Source organism: Tachypleus tridentatus, chromosome 1 (genome assembly GCF_004210375.1).
Source record: "Tachypleus tridentatus isolate NWPU-2018 chromosome 1, ASM421037v1, whole genome shotgun sequence".
Lineage (NCBI taxonomy): Eukaryota > Metazoa > Arthropoda > Merostomata > Xiphosura > Limulidae > Tachypleus > Tachypleus tridentatus.
This window is the reverse complement of record NC_134825.1, coordinates 65,781,221-65,799,560: the sequence shown is the minus strand read 5'-3', so window position 1 is coordinate 65,799,560 and position 18,340 is coordinate 65,781,221. Positions and strand designations below refer to the sequence as shown.

At 32.3% G+C, this 18,340-nt stretch overlaps 1 protein-coding gene across 2 annotated transcripts in view; it reads right to left on the bottom strand.

Moving 5' to 3' along the window:
• Positions 1-6,743: 6,743 nt before the first annotated feature.
• The window catches only part of LOC143250794 (pleckstrin homology domain-containing family M member 2-like), a 76,167-nt gene continuing 64,570 nt past the window's right edge, over positions 6,744-18,340 (bottom strand). Inside the window, exons 14-16 of one of the 2 annotated variants that reach the window (XM_076501806.1) lie at positions 16,507-16,686; positions 15,667-15,786; positions 6,744-9,498 (exon numbers count right to left, since the gene is read on the bottom strand). In XM_076501806.1, coding sequence (XP_076357921.1) covers positions 9,382-9,498; positions 15,667-15,786; positions 16,507-16,686 — 417 coding nt within the window. In that variant the 3' untranslated portion in view covers positions 6,744-9,381. The remainder of the gene's footprint in view (positions 9,499-15,666; positions 15,787-16,506; positions 16,687-18,340) is intronic. The other variant, XM_076501797.1, reaches the window with a different exon arrangement.

Genomic DNA, 18,340 nt, shown 5'->3' with positions numbered 1-18,340 from the left:
TATTATGTTAAAGTTAGATGAGTTTGATAAAAGATGAATGTTTTAAACATATTATTAACCAAAGATTTTACTTCAGTGCATCTTAAACTTAAATTCTAGCAGAAATACTCTTTCTTGGTTTTTGGAAACATGCCTTTGACTCCAAACAGTAAAGGCATGTCTTTTCTTTACTATATTACCAAGAATTGAAAAACAAAATTTTTAATAATTACTCTTTGATGCTAGCCATAGGATAACATAAGAAAACAATCACCATAACAAGTTCCATCCCTGAAAGGGAACACCTTAAAAGCAATCATTTGAAGGCTTGAGCTCTCAGACACCTTCAACTTATTTGTGAAGAGGAAAGTGGTCCACTATCAAGCCCATGAATGATGCCAAGCAACTCACCATGCTCTCAAAGGTTGCATGTTGCAAGCCCTTGGCCTCTCCAGTAGAATGCCATCAGTAGATGACCCACCATCATTCAGCCAACTTCACTAACAAATGCTGCCAAGCACAGCTTGCCCCAACCTTCAGCCAGCCAAATCACAACACCAAAAAACACCACCTCTAGTAAGAAAGCAGTCTAAAAGTGTGCGAAATTTACTCAACCATGATTGCAGGTGGAATTTCACCTACTTTTAGACAGCCCAAAACTGGATCCAAAGTCAACAATTATTTCTAACCATCACCTTCCCCAATATGCACACATTTCCAAAAAAGAGGAATAATGATTAAGACCAGCACCCCTCAGAAGTAAACCAAATTGCTCAACATTGCCTTTCAAGTATCCTAACTCAATGTCCATGTGCTAGAAAAGATAGAGGACCTAAACTAAATTATATTGTCAAATGAGCTGTCCTTCTCAATGTAAAGCCCAAGGAAGTCTCTCATGAATTAAACACCTAAGGCTTCTCATCCTCCAAGACCATTTTGTGAAGATCTCAGTAGCTATGGACAACTAAGTAGCCAAACTAATCTAGAATGGTATTAACTGATAAAACAGCCAAAGTCAAACAACTTTGTCTAATGAAGTGTTATCACTACCACAAATTTGGACAAACCCAGACAATGTACACCTCCTGAGCCACATGTGACTGCTGTGGTGAGCAGTACCCTGTCAATAAGTGCTCCCATTGAAGACAATATCTCATCTGTACCAACTGTGGGAGACATCATACAGCCTCATATAATGGATATCATAAGTACCAACAAATCTTTAAGGTAGCCAGATTCATCCAAACCAATGCTCAAACAGCCCAACACTAGCTCACCATGATCCAGGGTCAAGCACCCAGCAGTCAAATCTTCTCAGAACAATCAGCACATTACCAGATCAGAAAGCTTTAGAAGCACCATATCCACCTGAATATACATGAATGCAGCCAAATGCAAACAGATCCAATATTATCTTTCACTAGAGACAACCTTGTAACTTTCACCATTGACTGATGACTAGATTATGAAATGGATATATCATGTCACACAAGGAGCTCTTGCAAGATGCCTACCATGCAGTCTTCTTCTGCTTTGACCTCCAAAATGCCAAGCTACATAACTTTTAAGACTTTATCAAAAGACAGACTTGATGAGTAGGATACCCTGATACCAGGAAAATATAAATGTTCGAATTTTTACAGGTGAATATTCAGGTGATTTACATATTAGAAAACACAAACATTAAGATCTTCTTACACTGAAAATGTAGTTTCAATATATACTTACCTCTACTCACTCAAAGCTCTCTCATTTTTGGAATGCCTGCTAAGCATTACAAAATGTTTTGCTAACAGCACATCAGTCTTTTATACTGTATCAATTTGGCAACATTTCAAAAAACATGGCAATCATGTGGCTACTCTCTACCAATTATACTGCATTCACCCTCTATAGTAGCACAGTACTTAAAACATTAATCTCCACAGTGAGCATTATAGAAGTATACAGATTTAGTGCGAAAATAATATTAAGCATACTTGAACAGGCAACACCTACCACAGATAGAATCCTGAAATATGGTGTATATCAACTAAATAAGACAAAAAATAATATTTTGATTTATCCCAGTCAAAGGTAAACAGACATGTGCAGAAGTGCTACATGAAGAAAGATGATACCCAACTGAGAAAGACACAGTTATGTTATGTTGATAATGTGCGACAGATACATTAGAAGTTGTTCATATACCAAACCTGGATGATCTCTTCCAAAGGGCAGTGAATTTGAGCAGTTAAAGACATTGTTAAATGACGAAATTGGTGTGAAACAACATTATGTAGACAGAGACCTTCCAGAGCACTTATCTTTACTCCAGTATTATAATAATCAATAAAATTCCTAAATTCTAAAAATTATCTTAACCTCCCTGATTTTAAAACAAAATCAATACTCAAAACAACTGGCACATGCAACCTAATGCTACTATATATATAAAGAAAAAAAGATTTAAAAGTATCCTTCCCAAACACAAATATAGACAGCACCAACAAGTACATACTTTGTCATATCCAATCAACCACCTAACCATGCTGAAATAACACTATTAGCAGTTTATGTATGCCAATGAGAGTAACTAGACACCAATATATTTTTTCAAAAGATTGTAGACAAAACACAGATATAATAATTCTTTGATATCTCAGTTCCAAGCATGTAAACTTCAGCTGCTGCACTACTAATAGCAATGGAATAATTCTACGTCTTAACAGAAAACAACAATCTTATGATAATAAATGATGCCACACCTCTCATCATGACTTACAGGAGATTCTAGACTTAGCCACAGCTTTGGAACAACTTGTTCCACATGGAAACAGCTTTTCAATGCACAATAACAGATGTGATGATCACAATCCTTTTTCCTTCAACTTAAACACTGATGTGTATGAGGTTAACATAACAGATGCCATCAGTGAGGCAAAACAGAATAGTTACTTCCTTCCAGAAAATAATAAACACCAATCACTGGAAGCTCACTCCTCTAATACACTTTCTAATTCTAGAAAAAAAGACAGTTACAAATGCTTTTCAATCAATTGTGAGACCCAAACCCTAAACTATTAGTGAATAGAAAAATCTAGAGATTAAATAGCTCATCAGAGAACAATAAAATGAAAACTGGCTTCTCTTCTATAAGTCATCTATCTGCTCTTCTTCTTACTCTCTTCTATAATTTATCACTAAAGGCAAGCTATTACCTCACATCATGGAAGATAAATATCATAAACATCATCCCCAAATCAGGAAGAGACCCCAGAGACTCTACACATAACAGAAAAATGAGCCTGTTAAAATGTACAAGAAAATTACTGGAAAAATAAAAACTAGATTACTCTTCTATCAAGAGTTAAACAAATTACTGGAGACACAGAATGTGCCCAGAAAGCAATGTCACATCACAGACCACTAAGGTTAATCAAATCCATCTGTCATGATTTTATTCATAACCAAGCAAGAATTGCCACATTTTTTTGATGTTAATGAAACATTTCATAGCATTTGGCACAATGGCCTACAATACAAGTTATCTCAAATCAAAATGCCAATACCCCATATTATAAGGATCTCTAGTTCCTATCAGACAGAACAGCCAAAATTAAGAATTAATAATAACATATCCACAGCTTTTAAACTGTAAGCAGGTGTACCACAAGGCTCTGTTTTAAGACCCTTACTGTACATTATCTTTGTGAATTAAATTAGCTTACCCATGCCAGCACAAACTCACTTTCCTAAGTATGCTAACAACGTTGCTGTTTGAAGAGTGTCACAGGACCCTTGCTTACAGCCAATAAAGTTCATTAATTGCCCAATCATATAACCACATGGTATAACACCTGGCATATATCACTCAACCCACTAGGGATATAAATCATAGCACTCAGGAAAGTACTTATAAGAAACAAGATAAAAGCAAACAGAATACAGTCCAAACTCTATGACACACAAATCAAGTTCACTAATTCAATAACATTTCTGGGCATAACTTATATTAACTTGAAACACCCACTTTCAATAAGCCCATAGAAAAGAAAGTCAAAGAATAAACTACCTTTGGAAAACAGGTGGATACACCAAAAGTTGTAATGTTCAATAGCTCTTACTCATTTATAAAATATGCAGACTAAGAACTGACTAAAGGGTTGTTTTTTTTGCCTTTCTCAGAGATTCCAATTTCTCCCAGTGAAATCTGTCACTCACTAGAAGGAACTACCCAGATCAAAATACATGCAGTACATCAAATCGGATCAAGAACAACTGGACAAAACACACGTTTTATGAAGATAGATACTACATCAATACAAGCTGCTGACTTCATTTTAATTCATGGGTGTAACCTCCACTTTAGAGAAGGACCTCTGACAAGTCCCTGTCATTAAGCTCCAGCAATGTAACACCACATCACAAAAAAACATCACCAGTCAATGCATCCAAAGTGAAATCTGTAATGAAAGATCAATATACACAAACTGTACTCCAACAGACATGAGATGCTACCACTTCAATCTCTTAAGAAGCTTCCACCACTACACTTCAAAAACCATGTGAAGTTATCACCATGACATAACAGTATATAAATTACAAGTCCACTTGACAAAAATTATTCACCAAGGCCAAAATAAGAGCTGAACCAAGAACAGAGAAACAAGAAATTTTTAATTCCTTGTTTTACACCAAAATACCTACCACAGATTGATTGATCAGACTATTCTTCCAGAATGAAAATCTTAGTTTTGGGCACACTAGGTTTACTTATCACTCAGCAACATGAAAAGTTTTGCATCGAAAACTTAGGGGTTTCTAAAAAACAACCATTTAAAAGATGCACAAAGTATCTAGCCAGAGCAATATAATACTCATTATACAGGGTGGACCAATAGTTGGTAACAAGTCAATGTACAAGTATGAGTAAACAGAACATAACTTGACAAGATAGAGTACAAAAAGTTACAGTGTAACTAAGTTTTGCATTATCCTGTATCAAAACACTTTAAAATATGCCTCATACTTTAGATTATTCTGACATATAACACATAATGTTTTCTTCTGTTAGCATATATACATCAAACAAATACTTTGAAAAATACTTTTATATTTCCACAAAAGTATCTGTGAAATTAAAGGTGAACAGTAATAACTGAGTCTAGTGAATGATACACTTTATTATCTATTTTCTTACTGTTGTTGCCTAACATATACATTCAAATTTTCTTGACCTTGGTGGTTCTTGAAACAAACAAGGCAACATCCTGGATATCATTGCATTGGCAGAAAATCATCGTTTAATTACCGAACACCTCAAGCTCGAATATCCATTATTAAATCAAGTTCACAATTAATAATGCAGAATGAAATAACTCAACTACAAGTATCACACAAAATTAAATATTAGTTACCCACCAGTGATAGTATCCATTAAAAGTTTAACACAGTATGACAAAAAGACCTTCCAACTGGTGTACATAAAAGATTTTCTCCAATAAGACAGTTGCAACTTATAAATTTAATCCAGATATTTATACTAACACAGTAAGGCATTCTGTCTTAATGAAATTTATATGGATTTTCTTCAAAGTGATATCACCAATTAACATACACAGATCAGCATGCATCATGGATTTTTTTATAACACAGAAACTACTAGCCTGCAACATCAGTTGCATGTAATTAAGTATCATTTCTGAGCTTAACCCTTTAAATGGTGCTACTGCCAAGATTATAATAAATGAAATACCTTCTACGAGCAACTGCTTCTGTTCAACATAATAACATAATTTCACAGTTTTGGTTGTAAGGCCTAAAATAAACAAATCTAAGTTATTCTTCACCATTTTAAAAATTTGAGTTCAAATCAATTCTCAAAAAAGCAGATTTTTAGCTATAATGTAAGTACAGTTTAACTAAAACAATTTTCCAGCTATCTTTTAACAATCTCGATGAAAATATCTTATATGAAAGAGCATACACTTGTTTTAAAATTATATTCCAAATAGTCTAGTTCTTAAAGCAAATCTTTGGTGAAAGGTAAACCAACACAACTAGAATATTCGCTATTTTGGAAATCTAGAGTAATCTACCCCTGAATTACATAAAATGAATTTTCACCCTGTGACCATAGTGACAAGCTTTATCATTAACATTACTCTAGTGGTATATTAACAGTGTTGCACTGGTGCCTTTAGTTCATGGCTTTGTAAGTAAAAACTGTTTTGATATTAATATGCAACTACAGAGAATAAAGTTTTATATTCTAAAATTTATAAACTTTATATAAATTGCCTACATTTTTAATAACTGTTCTTTATAAAGGACACACTATAACCATTTTGACATCCCAGTTAGTACTAATTCAAGTCATCTCTGAATCTTTATTAACCACCCAAACAATTTAATACAAGTTTATTTCTTGATTCTGTTTCCAACTTATCAATTTTATCTTTTCAAACACCTGGTGTCAACCAATCAGAAGAGCACAACTTCATCCTGACTTTTTTTGCAGAGCTTTCTATCACTAATTACATTATGTAACCACTGAGAGGTATTACTCGCATTATAGTAAAATATATTGCAAATATTGAGAATACCTCACTGATAACACAATGTATTCCAATCGCTATAAATAAGAACATTAATGGATTATGTGGAGAAATTGCTTTAATAGAAGTTACATTACTAATATATTTTTTTGATATTTTAAGTGACAGAAATCACTAACTCTTCAGAGAATCAAGAGGATTACTTAAATGCATTTTAAATTTCAATTTTTCATTTTTTTTCAGGTTGGAAAATTCAGTTTCATACAAGAGAGTAAGGGGACACATTTTTAAACAGAATTACAGATAATGGTCAGGAATTGAAAAACATAATTTCATAAGACCAATAGGGTAAAGTCCCTCTAACTCTACTTCAGTGTAGAAAAGTTTATGTTGAACATCCACTAAATAACAATACTATTTTTGATCAATGCACATTGTAGTATATACATATATATTAAAGTTACAAAAAGTAACAAAATTATTTCTTTATTCAAATGAACCATATCATAAAGTAATAATTTTGCCCCATTATAAATAATATAATAATTAATCAAAATCAATAAACTCATAGATACAAGTATCTTCTCTCCTTAAAACTGACCAATAATTAAGAAACTCAAAAATTTCATATTTGATACTGACAGTTTCCTAAACAGTTTTATTATTATGACAACACTAACAAAACATATGAAATTTGACTCTGAATTATTTATAAAATTGGAAAAGGAAACACCTGTGGACATTATATTATTTTTTATCTATCATACTCTATAAAGAGAGAAAAGAAACAAAAAACAATGATATTATATTACTGTGGACATTATATTATTTTTTATCTATCATACCCTATAGAAGAGAGAAAAGAAACAAAAAACAATGATATTATATTACTGTCCAATACCAACAACAGTTAGAACAATCACTGTTTACACCAAGTTAATATTAGGAACACTTCTGGACTAACAAATACCATGCCCCTATTTTTTTTTTAAAAAACACATGTTTATCTTAACACTGCAGAAAAGAAACTAATTAAAATTACTATCTAAGTTATATTTTCATAATAAGCTATGCAGTTCACTATATTGGACAATGCATGAAAAACCATTTAGTTGCAGAACAGGACCCCTCCCCCCCTTGACTAAGAACAGATCATCTAGCAATTATACAATATCAAAAATAAAACTTTCTATAATAATTTGTTACATAATTTGAAACAACTCAGTATGAATCATGAGTATCTTTACATCAGCAAGCACACTTAAAAAAAAAGCACCAAATGTGTATATATCTCAAATAAAAACTTAGCAAACTTTAAAAGCTACAAATTATAAACAAGTTTAATAGAGCTATGAACCTCCTTGTGACATTTAATAAACAGTTTTAACATTTTCACCATTATTTGATCAGCTTGAACAGCAAACATTAACCATTGTTTTTGTCTTTCACTGATCTCCGATCCTTTCAAGTAACACCTGTTGTCACAGCTGTGTTCCTTAAAACAATAACGAACTCTAAGTTTATTTTTTATTTAAACCAAAAAGAAAGAACATAATAAATAAAAATACTCTACAAGTAATAAAATCTGAACTTAAATAAAGTCATAAAACAGATATCAGATAAACTATTACAACATATAATTATATGTCACTGCAATGATAATGACACTTATTTAAACCATTTTGAGTAATTTGGCATAAAAAAGTGAATAATTTACAAAATAATATGCTTCACTCAATCACGTAGAAAAGGTGAAAAAAAATAATAAAAAGCTCACATAATTAAACCAGCTAGCTGAAAGGCAAAGCTTAAGGAAGAAATGTCTTAGAAATTAATATGTAACTAATATAAATACAGAAATGTGGTCATCTTCATTAAAAAAAAAAAAAAAGCATGACATATACTAAAGGCTTATATCTTAAATAACACATCATTAAAATGACCAGACAGAGTTCATCTACCAAGAGAACTTCTATTAAACATTATTTACAAATATTTACTTAAACACAATAAAATGTTCTCATTTTGAAATTTGGTGTTTACAGTAAATTGTATATTTTTAACCTATCATTTATTCTGAAATTTAAAGTCTGTACATGTGAAGTAACATATGTTACTGCCTCTCAGTATAAATGAATTTTAACAAATGTAAATTACAGATATTTGAAGTGCACAGCTTTCTACGTTTAGCTTGAAAGTATGATATTAACAAAATGTCATAAAATACTGAAAATCAATAATACTTTTCTTTCATCTACACAAAAAATGCTATTTCAATTTGACATAAATCTGGCTACCACGATATTTATGTTTATTGTATAGACTTTACATAGATAAATAGCTACTACATCATTCATAAAAAAATGAAATAAATGTTAAACTTATATTTCTTTATCCTTCTAACAGTTAACTAAATATATCCTACTGAACTCAATAGTTTAAAGAAATAATGAAAACTTGTTACATATACACAGTCTTGTTGCTAATACAAAACATACAAAAAATAAGTTGAAATTGAAAATTATCTGAACAAAAACAATTAACACATTGTGTGTATGATGGCTGAAAATGCTCTCATAATACAGAAATAACTGAAACCTCCTTTATTTGTATGTCAATAACCCAACTTGCCATTTAGCATTTTGTTTTATATTCAAGAGTATCTATAATGCAGTTTTGTGTTCAAGGATGCAACAGTAGTGAATTACTGCATTTAAAACCTAAGTAATTATTGAATAACACATCTCGGTTAAAGGAGTACAAATTAAGGAAGTTTTCTGGTAAAATGAAAACACTAAAAGTACAGTTTGTCATCACAATCAAGCACGTCTAGGGATTTCCAAAAATGATATCCTCGTTACCGTCAACTGTCTAGACAAAGTTTGTGAAGCACTTCCTTAGTTTGACATATATAAGCCCACCTTTCTTGACATCTTTTCTTCAACTTTAGGTCTTTAATTGCTGTTTTGGCCAATGGGATCTGAAAAATTTAAAAGTCAACACATATTTTTCAGAATTATATAAACATATTCATACTTACCAGAGAACTTTGAGACACTTAAAAGCTAAAAACATACAGTTAAAAGAATTTTAAAAAAGTGTACATTTTGTGCACAGTGAACAAATTTCTTCAATTTTAAGTTGCATTTATTCTTTCAAGCATCTAAAAGAATAAGTATTTAATCCTTTATCCTCAGTATAATATACACAAGTTTGTCAATACATTTACACACGTTAAGTATTTGCACTATAACTTTTTATATAGCATGTGTATCTTCATCAAATTTGGTAGACTTTTAGTAAAGTTTACAAGTATTTTATTTATAAAAAGTCAGGTTTTTAACAAAACATTTTTACCAAAGATTTGTTTGTGAAAATAGTCTGTTTTGTTACTAGTCTGAGTGCAGAGTTATTTCATGTTGTGATTAAAAAATTATTCTTCATTCCAAAATCTCAAATATTATTTGTGTAATCTCTAAAACCTTTTAAATATATTTCAAATATTTGTTTACAGTGAGACTTCATATTTTGTGTTATTTTTCTATACTCTATGTTAGGTTTGTCACTTGACCAACCTTGAAACTATAAAAAAAAAGGAAATAAATATAAATTATGATTCTTTTCATGCTGGAATAACTACATTTTATAACACGAAGATATAAATGTTTAGCATAAGTGGCTTAAGTCTCATAAAGCTATATATGAAAATACATTTTATTATTTTTTATTATATTGACTTTCCAGTCATGCCTAGCTAACATTACATAAATTGCATTGACATGGTGTACATGCACTCAAGTTACATATCCAATTGATATAAAACTGACCTTTTGTCTTGGCTGTGTTTTAATGAACTAATATTTTGTAATGCACAGTCACATTTCAATTATTATACATTATATATGTATATAGATTATTACTGTTTAGAAATAAATTATTAAACTTATTTTTTTTAAATATAGAACAATAAATCAAGAAGTAAAGCAAACAGTTATCTCTTCTTGCTATGACCTTTGTACTTGGGTTGCTGCTGGACATAGGCTGCTAAGCCATTTAAAATTTTGCATATGGAGGATATAATTTTTTTTAAGGTTTCATATATACAGTTGAATAACCAAAACATCATAAATAACTGCACTAACACCATAGAATTTCACTATAATTTATTATGCTCTGTAACATTTATGTATTTAGATTTTAAAAAATGTGAAACTTCCAGGAGACTAAAGACACAACATACCTTCTGGAAAACGTGGTTTAAAAGAACATAATAGACTTTTCACAGCTTAAAAGTTATGAAAGTATACAAGGGACTGTTTCAAAAATGGAAAGAGTTGAAAAAGGCTACCATGTTTGATTCAGTACACAAGCCACATCTCAGCAAAATATAATGATATCAGGTTCTTATTTTATATCCTAGCTGGTCAATATTAGTAATTAGAGTTCCTAATTTGTACAAAACTATAAACTTATTATTTTTTCATTTCAAACTTCTAATTTTTAAACAGTGCTGCATTCAACTTACCAAGCGACTCACTAAAATCTATATTCAGGTATATTCTTTTGATATTCACTTTTAAATTAAGAAATTAACTCATATATAGCATTAAAGTTTGAATTATACTCTACAATTTGATTCCCAACTTACTGTCATAAATTCATAAAAGAGTAGTACAATAAAATTCTGAATGCAAGTCAACAAACGTGATAATATGGCCTTTGACACGTGACCCATTGTGAAAGGGTTAAATCATATTTCAACAGACTGATTACCTAGACTGACTTCCCACAAGTTCAATCTTATAATATGACGATGTATACAAGTTCCATATAAGTAAGTTGATACATTTTTTTCTTTTGCCATATAATAAGCTCCAATACAGAGGTTTAGTTTTTTTTAAATCCTCTACTGCTCAGGATAACATACCACAAAAAATACATTGTTTGCACTCAGAATGCACTTTGCCAAAACTAAACTGTTAAATTGTCAACTGTTTTGTTAACTTTTCCATTTTTCTCATGCAAGCTATGTGAAGACACTTCTTGTTACAATAAAACAACCCAACATGACTGTACGTAAATGGATGGCAATGTTAAAGCCACTAGATCTTTTTGTATGCAAGACTTTAGGAATGTTTATTACTATGAGTTGGTCTGTCAAATATTCTGCAGGAAATAATAATTAGGTCATACAATGTTTATTTGTAGGAGTATAACATTAAAGAATTACTTTTGTCTTTGTGATTAGAATTGCCAACTTTCAATAACATTCATTTGTGTTAAATACAAAATTAGGCCTGCATATTTTATTTATCAGAGAAAGGTATACATTACACAGGGGTGTGCAACAGGCGGCCCGCGGGCCACAACCCGGCCCGCCAAGCCATTTAGTGTGGCCCTAGTTGTTGTAATCTAACCATGTGGCGTGATCTGTAATCCAACGCAAATGGAATATTTTTAAAAGCATCGATCCTACGGGATTCCCAGGCTTCGACTCGACAAACTTCTAAAATTATCTTTGCTAGATAGGAGCAGGCCGAATTCGATTGGTCGGCCTCCTTAGGGCATGAATAGGTGACGTGCACTAGCACTATTGTCTACGACTCAACGTCATGTCCTGAACCTCGCCTTCGCCCGCTGGCGACAATTTTCCCTAAACTCTGCTGTCCGTCATTCATTATTGGTGAAAATTTTATTACCTTTTACAGTTACTACAAGAGATTGAAGGTAAATTGATTATTATTTAGCATATTGTTGTGACTTTACTGAATTTATTAAAATTTTTGCTTTCAGATGCATCTGATTCTATGTACAGTGTGACCTCGTTATTCGCGGGGGTTGCGTTCTTTACCCTCCCGCGAATAGCGAAAAACCGCGAATATTGGACGCAGTTTTAAAACGTATATGTATGCGATTATATACTATATGAAATGCTTCCCAAACAGTAATGATACTTATACTCATTGATGCAGTAATAATGTAGCAATATTGCATACTGTTATGTATTTCACAAAATTGTACCGTGCGTTACCGGGCTGTGCTTTGCCGTTTGCGTTGTTGGGGAAGCTGAGGCAGTCAGCCAATAGCAGTCAATCTTGTTTGGTGAAGACGACAATTGATAAAACGGCTTGATTGAGTAAATACAACAGAAATCTCCTCGAAAAGCCCTTTCAGTCTCTGTGACCTACAAAACGCAATTCGCGCATAACCCGCGAATATGCGGGGCCGCGAATGGCGAACCGCGAATAGGCGAGGTCACACTGTATTTTGCTATTCTCAATTAATTTAAGTACCGGAAGGCTATTATCGGGATGCCAATTTAGAAACATGTGTTTCTGTCCATAAGAGGTTCCATGTGTAAATAAATTCTATGTTTTTTTCTACTTTGCTATTTTCGTGAGAATAATTTTTGTTTTGATTTCAGGGCTAGTAAAATGTCAGCAGTTAAGAAACGAAAAATTGATGATGAGGAAGGTTATTCAACAGTGAATGGTGCACAAAATATCTTGTTGTCCCACATAATCAAGGTGTTGTCTGCCTCGTCTGTCAAACTACAATTGCAGTCATGAAAGAGTACAATATTAAGCGACATTACGCAACTAAGCACTCCTCCCAGTTTGATGAAATTGTTGGTCAGGCACGAAAGGACAAAATTGAACATTTAAAAACATCCATTGAAAAGCAACAAGGTGTTTTTACCACTTTCAAGAAAAATTCAGAACTGGTGACAAAACTGAGTTTTAAGCTTTGTGAATGTATGGCAGAAAAGGAAAAGCCTTTCAGTGATGGAGAATTTATTAAAATTGTTTAACAATATTCACAGAATATGCATGTCCAGAGAAAAATATTTGGTGGAGCAAACTAGCCTTTCCCGCTTTACTGTCTCACATGGGACAAAAGATCTTTCAGAGGACATCAAAGAAACTTTGAAAGAGAGATTGAATTCGTGTGAAGCTTTCAGTCTGGCTTTGAATGAAAGCACTGATATCAATGACACATCCCAACTTGTCATTTTCATCAGAGCTGTTACTGCAGGCTTTGATGTTTTCGAAGAGTTTTAGATATGGCAAGCCTTTCCTCCACAACCACAGGACAGGATATTTGTGAACAAGTGCTTAAGGTTGTAGAAAAGTTTGAACTGAATCCTTATAAATTATGTGGTGTTACAACAGATGGTGCTCCTTCCATGACAGATAGGACAAATGGATTCACCAAGAAATTTCTAACTGCAATTGGAGCACAAGACGTAGTTGTAAGCCATTGCATTATTCACCAAGAGAGCTTGTGCACCAAAGTTCTGGATTTTGCAGAAGTCATGAAAAATGTCGTCCAATGCGTAAATTATATTCAACACGAGGATTAAATCATCGACAATTTAAAACTTTTTAGATGAGCTGGACAGTGAGTATTCAGATGTTTTGTACTTCTCTGCTGTACGTTGGCTTAGTAGAGCTGCTACTTTGAAGAGATTCTGGAATCTGCGAGAGGAGATTAAGTTCTTCATGGAGAGCAAGCGTCAGAATGTGGACTTCTTGAGCAATGAGAACTGGCTGAATGACTTAGCATTCCTCACAGACATTACACAGCATCTGTCTGATTTAAACTTAAAACTACAAGGGAAAAGTCAACTCGTGAATAAGTTGTTTGAGCATATTTGTGCTTTTGAGAAGAAATTGGAACTTTTCCAGGTTCAGTTGAGAAGAGCCATATTGACCCATTTTACATGTCTTGCAACCAGGAAGCTGGAATTTCCTAATCTGGATTGCACCAAATATGGAACCAGTGTACAAAAGCTGCGTGATGAGTTTGCAAACAGATTTCAGACAAACTGAAATTAGATTGAAATTGTTCGCTCAACCTTTTGATTTGGCAGTGGAAGACAGTCCTGATGATTGCCAAATGGAACTCATTGAACTGCAGGCTGACATGGACACTAAAAGGAAATTCTCTGAAAACAGTTTGCTAGACTTTACAAACTCTGTGTAATGCGTGAAAAGTTTCCCAATTTGTCCCGTCATGCACAAAGAATTGCCTCCCTTTTTGGTAGCACCTACTGCTGTGAGCAATTTTTCTCCAAAATGAAGCTAATCAAAACCAAATGTAGAAGTCAGCTGACTGATGAACATTTGACCAGTCAGTTAAGAGTGGCAACCACTTCTGTCAAAGCTGATATTGACAAGCTCTGCAAGGACTCTAAATTTCAAGTGTCGCACTAAAATGATCACTCATGCAAAAATATAAAATATTATTGCTTGCATTTTGAGAATTTTTTTTAATTTATTGTGCATGTACATGAATAAGCTTGTTTTTTAAGTGGCCCCGCTTGATTGATGAAGTTGGTTATATGGCCCACCGACGAAAATTGTTGCACACCCCTGGTATACAATATGACACAAACACAAATTAGTATCATACAGCCACTAAGAAAGGAGGGTTTATAGTAATGAATTTGATAATATAATGTAGCACTAATCTTTACTTCAATAACTGAGGTTCAAGAAGGCATGTTCCTAATTAGGCTTTGTTATTTCTTTTTTTTATGATTCTGTACAAGATAAGTATAAACAGTCATAAAAACAAGTAAAATAATGATTTTCACTGTGAAGCCTGGAAAAAGAGCATGCATTAAAAAAACAGTGTTATGCGTAAAATAAACTTAGAATGTTATTATATTATCTTAATGTTCTTAATTAGATTAGTAAACAACATACAAAATTTAAAAGTGCAACAAAAATACTGTTCATACCAATCAATAGTTAAACTGATACATGCAGCATTCAACTGATTCACTTCTTCAGAAATATCCCTGTATTACAAGAGGTACTGTACTTTTAATTACTTAAAAGTTTAATTTGGCACTACTAAAATCAAACAGAGAACAAAACAAAACGATTTTCGGCTTTATAAGCCAATCAGCACAGCTCATGAGTCCAACCAACTTGGGGCTGCATCATGTCAGTTAGATGCCTAAAACTCCTGCCTGCTAAGCAGAATCGTGAGTTTGAATCCTGCATAGTTTTACTATTAATTTCTTTAAAATAAAAAAAATTTGACTCTTACTCTTTGTTCTAAATGTTTTCAGTATTTTATTTTGAATTATTTAAAAAAATGTCATTTCCCCTTCAAATCCTAAAATATTTAAACTTACCTTGAACAGATCCTCCCATAAACTAGAAAGGACACACACAAATTTTTTCTGTTCATGCTCAGATACAAAATAGAAGACCCATTCTCCACTACAACTGTCTGCTTCTGTACAATCAAACTCCTTAAAAATTGGAAATAGAAGTTCCATTTACTTTAGTTTATGTTCTTACTGCTTTAAATATAATAGAGCATTCTGGATTTTTTGTTACTACTAACCCTTTGCACAAAATAAATACAAGTCAGAAACTGGCTTAAAAACTTAACTTGTACATTACCTACAATACATATTACTTTTAGCAGTATCAATAAGAACATGCGTGAGTGATTAATGAACTGCATAACACTGACGGTACTGCAACTGTTCAGATGTCAACTTAATAGAGTGAAAGTTGTTGTTCCTTTTATATTCTTCATTACAAGTACAGCTTCTTATCTTTAGTTTAAACTTGAATGTGAACATTATGACTTTTGTTTCCTTTAAATATGTGTTTTCAATTGTTCAGTTAATAATTTGCATTTTATTTACTAAAATTTGAGTTCCAAAACACAAAAGCACATTTGTACGAAGAACTGAAGATGAAAAATTACTATTATTTCATAGAGACAAGTTTCTAAAATATACTAAAGTATCTGACATTTATGATTAAATATTAATATAAAATAATACTGATTTTTTATAATATGGTCTTGCTGCTACTTGAGATGGTTAAACAGTAAGATATCTAATTCATATATTTTAAACCTGAAACTATTAAACTGGTTCAGAATCAAGAACTTAACAAAGAAAAAACCTTACTGATACAAAATATAAAAATGATTAAATTCTTTAAAAACTTCATACCAATATACAACAGTTTGGTGTTTCTTCATCACAGCTCAATGTGACGAGGTCAGTGATACTGGCTCTTCCTAAAACCGTCTTGATTTCTCCTCCACAGTTATTAATTAAAACTGTGAACATGAAGTCTCCAGCAAAAACCAGACAACACTGAGTTGGCAGAGGTGGATCTATTTCCAAGATCTTTTTATTTCCAAAGAAACAATTAAAATGAACTGATTAATGCAATAATTTAGTACCTGAATATCTTTCATCTCTTTTATTACAAATAAGTAAAATGTAAACATTAACTTTTTTATGTAATATTACTGGTATTTATTTCTTTAGCTACACATGCCAGTGGTAAACATGATTAACAACACCCAGTCCTTTGCTGTAATAATCTTGGTGAAACATGCTATGAATGACATGAAGTAAAGAATTGCATGGTTCAGTTTTAAACTATTCATGTACGTATTTCATATGAATGTAATTTTTCAAATATATTATGAAAAATAACTAAATTCTCTCATTAAATTAACAAACTGAAAACAAGTTTTTCAGCAATAGTTTAGGAATCAGATGCCACTCTAACCAATTAGATTTGGCATGACTTACTCACAGTGAATCACAAAGTTCTAAAATTAGAAATGTGTTCAACTTTTTTAAGGAAGTTGAACAATTTCCTATCATAGTAACTTTTAATACAAAAACAATTCTGCATTAGGTAATTAATTATATCTTTATTTCACAGCTTCTGTGTGTTAGTTAAAAAAATCATGACTATATGTAGTTGATTCAATTATTATAAAAGTAAGCATATTATACAATATGATAAAAAGAGTGAACAGCTCAAAAGTGAGTAAAAGTTGAGTATCTAACACACAAGGGACCTGTCCGACTCTTGTTTTCTGGGATTCATACTGGAAAGTACGAGATTCAAAGTTGAAGGACTTCACTCAGATTTGACATCTGCTTTATCATAAAACCTTTGTAAAAAAAAAGGTAAACAGTGAAAAAACGTTCCTACTCTAGCCCACGCTGTAATCAATTCAAGATAAAATTCATGTTGAAACTTATTTCATGATATATTTGAAAGATAACAGTATAATTATCAAGAGCATGACCTACAGAGCATATGGGTTTGCAACAATGTCTCAATACTTCAACACAACCATATACTGCTAAATGTACAACAGTCATTGAGAAACAGTTTATCTACGATATATGTATACATAAATATGGTTAAAGCAGGTGTGTGTCACTGAAGACATTTAGCTACTTAACTACTATACTTGGTTCACACCAAATCACCATCCATCCCAAAGTGAAATACTGCCATAGGAGACTTATGGTTGCAGAAATGTGAAACCACTTTCTGAAGAAACTTATTCATACAGCTAGACTGTTAAGCAATGTTGAACCAAGGAATGCAGATATGATGGAGAAGAGATTTGAACATTTTCCACAAAAGCAGAAAAATTCCTCAAGTAGAGCTCTTAAAACAGAAACAACTTAAAAACCATTTCAATGAAGCTAAATGTATCTCCTGAGAGCACTTAACAATATAATAAACAAGAATTTGAAATGGATGAAAACTCACAAGCTTTTGTTTGATCACATAAATATTAAACTCCCTGATGCAGCTCCAAACCAATGGTCTGCTTACATGATGTTCTTGAATTTAACATCCACATATAAAGAAGGAATTATGAAAAGTTTGTCACCATGTGTGATTTACGAATTTCCTTGTCACTTGTTTAGAAACTTTACATATCAGAAATTAAGGTGCCAGGCAGTAGTGTGTAATCCTAGCCATGAGAATGAGTATGGTCATCAGCTAGAGGAACTAGCCTGA